At 38.7% G+C, this 6,624-nt stretch overlaps 1 protein-coding gene across 1 annotated transcript; it reads left to right on the top strand.

Annotated features, from left to right (window-relative positions):
- The first annotated feature begins 3,638 nt into the window (after window positions 1-3,638).
- LOC101651332 (olfactory receptor 6) lies at window positions 3,639-4,595 on the top strand. Its single transcript, XM_004716440.1, has one exon. The coding sequence runs from the start codon at window positions 3,639-3,641 to the stop codon at window positions 4,593-4,595; it is 957 nt and encodes a 318-aa protein (XP_004716497.1).
- Window positions 4,596-6,624: the final 2,029 nt, after the last annotated feature.

Raw genomic sequence — 6,624 nt, forward strand, 5'->3', positions numbered from 1 at the left:
AGCTTCAGTGTTTATTTGTCTTGGTGTTTTGTTTTTCAGTGACTAGAACTTAGCCATAGGAAGGTTAAAGGTATGTGAGAGAGGATGTGTAAAGAGAGATGGGGGACAGGTGGGAAGCTTAAAATAATTTTTTTTATATGAGAAAAAAATCATATCATCAGATAGGCAGAGATGGGAAAGAATGAGAGTGATACCGTGTTCTGAAGCAGACAGAAAATAATGAAACCAGCAAATAATAGGAGGATTATTTTGATAAACATGATTGATAATATTTAAAGTCATGTAAAATAATTCAGATACAAACCCTCTAGCCAATAATTAAAATGTAAATAATACGAGGCCATTCTCCTGCTTAATACCTTCCAGTTACAAATGAGATACTTAATTTGTATTTGCAAAAATAAGTATTTTCAAAGAGAATCAATTTCGTGTATAAAAGATGATTTCCCGAGAAATGGGATCTAGACCATATAACAGGGCTAGTTAATACAAGAAGGAAAGCAGGAAGGAGCAGAGATCTCTGAGCTTGACTGCAGAGAAGTTTAATCAATTCATTTTTAATAACCTTCTCTGTCCTGGTAAAATAAAAGACGAAGTTATTTGCTGGGAATTGGAGGTGAGTGAGGTAGGAGACTGGAGAATATGGGTGGCAAATCTTTGACAAAAGGGGAGATTCAATTGACTGAAAACACATGATAGGGTAGCTGGTCACCGAGTTGAGCTTTTTGCACCACACATTGATGTAGAATCAGTTTGGTGATCTGTAATCAGTAGGACTCATCGGTTCAGGTACAGATAAGGAGGAAACGCCGCTGACTGCTTTGGAGGCTGCCTCCACAGGCAGCCTTCAGTTCCTCCTCCACTGGGCGATCTGTGTACCTATTACTAATGTGGCTTGGACACACTGGACTGCTACCTCTTTCTCAAGGAGTAAATGCAAGTAGATGGCTAGCTTGCTCGTCAAAACTGTGAACAGAGCATCTGGATTTTCATCTTTCTATTTTCAGTATCCACCATAAAGACAGGCCTCTGTAAAGCAGTCATTCATGATTTGCTGCACAACAAGGCTTCCAATAGTTTGTGGGGAAATGGAGTTAAAGATAATAAAATTGTCCCTTGGACTTTTTGAGGCCCCTTTGTATCTTTTTGTATTATACTATAGTTATTTGTACACTCACAGGGGAATAGAAGTTTAGACAACCTGAGGTTTGCCACAGATTAGTAAATTAGTAGATGAATCATGGATTGAATTCAGGCCTTCCAGTTCAGTGCCGCCTGATGTGTACTTTCCCCAAAGCTTTCATACGCTCTCTGAACAGTGGAGCACCCTTTGCCCATCTTGAATATCTTGCTATTCTTATGTTTCCCATGATTCCCAAAATATCAAACATAAGTGGGTATGCTTTAACATATAAAAATCCCTTCAGGATCTTGTTCTGTAACAATTCAGATTTAGACTGTATCCTTCATTAGTCTCTCTAATGCTTTGGGCACAAATTACTTTCCCTGAAAGAATTGCTTAAATTAATTAAAGGATCATTCTTAGGGAGAAATAGGTCAAATTTGAATTCTATTTTCATCATTACTATTTTCCCCAACACATATAGCCAATAGCTTTTTGGAAATCCAGGAGCTTGGCCACAAAATATATATACAAATGAGCAATAATTATAAAACATATACAAAACCCATGCCTTATTCTTCTTTTCAGTACCCTGAATTCCATTTTTCTTTTCCAGGAAATCTCTATTGTTCTCCTTGAGAAGTAGGTTTCTCTTTTTAGTTTTATTTTATTAATTATCTTAAGACCATTTACCCACTGCAATCAAGATGATTCTGACTCATGGTCATCCTATATGACAAAGTAGAGTGGCTTCTTAAGGTTTATGATACTGGAAATCGTTATGGGAGCAGACAGTCTTGCTTTACTCTCATAGAGTGGCTGCTGGCTTTGAACCATCAACCTTGTGGTTAGCAGTCCTACACTTAGTCCAGTGTGCCACCAGGGCCTCTTTAAGACAATATAGTTTTATTTTTCTTTCTTTTACCACGATTTCTGAAGAAGGTGGTTTTAAATTTGAATTTTCTCCTTAGATCACATTGTGCCCTGAGAAGTCCAGAACCTTCTAGTTGAATCTCCTGACTCCCTCATCCTAAGAGAACTCCAAATGTGCAATTTATCCTTAGGCAAGAATTTTTAGGGTCAAGAGGTGTATGGGAATTTTCAAATTCTTCTTCCTACAGAAAAAAAAAAAAAAAAGTTGACTTGCCTCCAAACAAGTAGACATCTAAGTGAAATGTCAACTAAGATCACATGGAAGAAGCATACTGTTTGTTATCAGTCATCGAAGGATTGGAATCCATATACTCTGAAGTCAAAGGAGGGGTCGGTATCAGAGCCTAGATTCTGAGAATCCGGTGTGCAGAAGGTGATGGATGACAGTAGGAGCCCAAGATCCATGAGTGGAACTACATGGGAAATGAACCTCTGGAGAACTCCCCCTATCTAAAATTGAGGGAAAGGAAGAAAGTGTTCACTAAACAGAGTGCTTGGGAGGGAGAAGTATAGAAGATCAAAGGCATACATCTAACCTGAACAGTTAAAACTGTGTCAGTGGATCCTCCTTATGATGCCTTTCCGTTTTTTAGTATATGGAACCCAGGATTGATGAATTTACATGGACAGCAAGTAGAATAAAGGGGTAGGGTGGAGGGGGGTAGATTGCGGGGAGGTAAGAGGGAGATGATGTCAAGGAGTCCATGTAGAAAAAAATTGTTTGGATACCGACTGTGGTAACAATTGTACAATTGTACTTGACATGATTGAAATATGGAATGATATGATATATTTATCAAATCCCGACTAATAAAACAAAAAAGTTTGAGGTAGGCTTTGAAGAGGACATAGATGGGTGAATCTCACAAATTAATTTTGGATCAAAAGTGAATTATTTAGGCATGTTATAAGAGGTCACCTAAGAAATCAGTATATGTTTAGATGTTATAGAAGGGTAGATATTTCTTCATTTTATTTTTAAAGTCAAATTCCTAAAATATGCAGAGACCAATTAATTTTAATTTCTAGCATTAACTAGTTGATTAGGCTACAGTCAGTATTTCTCTTGACTAGGAGGATTATTTTCCCCTTTTCAGTCAATATTCTTCTTTTATTTTCTCTAGGTTTTAAACTTCCCTGATTCCTATGAACTATGTCCTGCTTCCTGAACCTTCCTTAAGAACTGATTTCAGCCTCCATGGTCTCCAGCCATTTAGCTGTCTCTTAAATTTGGAAATATGCTGACAAAGAAAGTATTCACCATTAACACTACGTACAGACCTATTTATGACTCAGATCCAAAGGCTTGAATCTTGAATCTAATCTCATGATTCTTGTTAGAGATCATTAGCCTTGTTTCTGCAGTAGGTTTGTTTTCAGGTTCTGTTCTGATCCATGATTTTCTGGAGAGGTTACTGCAGCTCTTTGGACTCCTAAATTATGTCCAAGTACCAGATCGTGGCACTATGACTCAGTTTAATGATAAAGTTACTGTAGCCTGAAGGACCCTTGCTGCTAGCTTGGATCACACTCTACAATGAGACATTATTATCATTAAATCATTGTCTTTTGATGCCCTACTATGAGGAAGGAAAACATCACCAACATTAGTGAGTTCATCTTGGTGGGCTTCCCCACAACCCCTAGGTTGCAGATTCTGCTCTTCCTCCTCTTCCTTATCATGTACCTATTTGTGTTATTGGAGAATTTGGTCATCATCCTTACAGTATGGGTCACTGGGTCCCTGCACAAGCCGATGTACTATTTTCTGAGCACCATGTCTTTTCTGGAAGCCTGGTATATCACAGTGACCGTCCCCAAGATGCTGACTGGATTTTTGCTTCACCCTAATACCATCTCCTTCTTGGGCTGCATGATCCAGCTGTACTTCTTCATTTCACTCGCCTGTACTGAGTGTGTGCTTTTGGCTGCCATGGCCTATGACCGGTATGTGGCTATCTGCTGGCCTCTTCGCTATCCAGTCATGATGACCACAGAGTTCTGTGTTCAGCTGACCATCAGTTCCTGGGTGAGTGGCTTCACCATCTCCATGGCTAAGGTATACTTCATATCCCAAGTCGTTTTCTGTGGTAAGAATGCCTTGAACCATTTTTTCTGTGATGTGTCTCCCATTCTTAAACTGGCTTGCATGGACTTTTCTATGGCCGAGATGGTAGACTTTGCGCTTGCCATCGTCATCCTGGTGTTTCCTCTCTCAGCTACTGTCCTCTCCTATGCTTTCATTGTCTCCACCATTCTGCACATACCCTCAGCCAGTGGGCAGCGGAAAGCCTTCTCCACCTGTGCCTCGCACCTTACTGTGGTAGTCATCTTCTACACAGCGGTGATCTTCATGTATGTCCGGCCACGTGCCATCGCTTCATTCAACTCCAACAAATTGATCTCAGCCATATACGCAGTCTTGACTCCCATGCTCAACCCTATCATCTACTGCCTAAGGAACAAGGAGGTCAAAGACGCCATCAAAAAGACCATGACAAGTGGCCGAGATGTTTTCTTAAGAGATTCTCTTCACTGAAGAGACTTGGACATTTCTTTTCCTTTCATTATTACTGACAACTAAAACAAAACAAACAAGCAAAAAAGAAACACTCTATTCTGGGCGAGTCTAAAATTATAAACATATAAACTCAGCACAGTAATTTAGGGTGAGAGTGCAAGGAAAATTCCTTTTATGTTCTTGATCAAACATTTCCTTTGATAAGGCAGTGAGGAAAACAGTCACAACTCTAAGAAACATGCTGTAGGAAAGCCTTACGGATTTTTTTTAAACGAAGAACATGTAAAGGAATAACCTCTCACTGTTGAGTTAATTCTGATTCTTAGTGACCCTACAGGACCGAGTAAAACTGCCCCTTGTGAGTTTCCAATTCTGAACATCTTTATGGAAGTAGAAAGCCTCGACTTTCTCCTCTGGAGCCACTGGTGGTTTCAAACTGCCAATCTTGTGGTTAGCAGCCCAATCCACTATGCCACCAGGACTCCTTTAAGGAATAACCAGCTATTATCAAACTGGTTTTTAGAGTTCTGTTGGTGAGATTTTTATCAATTTTGATTTTGTTTTGTTTTGAAAGTCTTCTCATAACCCTGGGTGGCTCAGCCAGTACATGCTGAACAGCTTGAGCAAAATGATGGGTGATTTGAACCCTCGCGGTGGCATTTTGGACTGAGGACTGGTGCTGTGTATGCTTCTGTAAAGATTACAGCTAGGCACACTCAGTGGCACTGTTATACTCTGTAACACATGGGCTTGCCACCGGTCAAAACCAACTCGAGGGCAACCATTTGGGGGTTTGCTGGTTTTCTCTACCTTAGGTGTGGTGCACAAAAGAGACTCTGCTAGTCAAGTTCCACAACGACGACCTGGTCAGTACTGCTGAGCAAGTGAAGGAACTCATTCCTTTTATAATCAATTGACTTCAGTGACAACTCCTTCTAGTCACTGCAAAATTTAGCAAAAAAGAGAGGTAAACGTCTTTCTGTCTCTAAAGAGACACTATGGAAAGCACATATTGAATTTTCATGTTTTCTCATGGCCGTGGGAAAAAGAGATTATAATACCGTGTTTCATTGTTAGAACAGCTGCATGTAATCTACAGATGAAATGACCAGGAACCAGACCCTAAGTGAAGTCTGCTCCTTTTACATAACGCAAGCGCTGGCATTGACAGAAAGCTGAGATCTTTTTCTTGGGTAATACTTGACCTGGGTGTGAAGGATCCCCGGAACCTACTGCTTCTCATTTCTTTCTCTTTGATTCAGAAAGGTAGATGCAATACCCTAAGAAACAAATAGCGTGTGCTCTCATTTGGACATTACAAGATGATGGGAGATCAGCAATAATACTCCATGAGTAAAATAATCAAATATATGAAGAATGTAAGGATAATAGGCATATTGATTTATTATAACACTTTGGAAACAACATCTCTCATATTTTAATTAGACTATTGATTTATACAACATACTTTGTTTTGACTTTTTTCCTTCTTTTAACTTCATGTCTTACCATATTAAATTTTTATATGACTGATAAGATTATTATGTTTTATTATTTTAAATCACTTTATTGGGGGCTCTTATAACAATCCATATATCAACTGTATCAACATATTTGTACATATGTTGCCATCATCATTCACTTTTTGTTTGATCCCTTAGTATCAGCTCCTTTTTTCCCTCCCCCTCCAAGATTATTTTATTTTAGTTTTATAAGTTTAAGATTATTTACAACCTGTGTAGTTCTAAACTTATTTCAACCTGTTAGAAAGTCTCATTAGTTTAAACTTAAACACTGTATATTCTTTTTTTAACAGCTTTATCAGCACTTCATCCACATGTCATACAATTCAATAATTCAATCATATCAAGAAGAGCTGTACAGTCATCATCAGTCAATTCCAGAACAGTTTCTTCTTCCTTGTACTCACTGTAATAACAATGTATATTCTTAATGACATATGACATTTTCCTGTAGTCAAAGGTAGTGTTTTAGGGCATGACCTTGACAGGGGCACGGAAAATATATAAGATGTTCTAGCTTGGAT

The sequence above is a fragment of the Echinops telfairi genome, unplaced genomic scaffold (genome assembly GCF_000313985.2).
Source record: "Echinops telfairi isolate 266 unplaced genomic scaffold, ASM31398v2 ScPeMD7_60;HRSCAF=208, whole genome shotgun sequence".
NCBI lineage: Eukaryota > Metazoa > Chordata > Mammalia > Afrosoricida > Tenrecidae > Echinops > Echinops telfairi.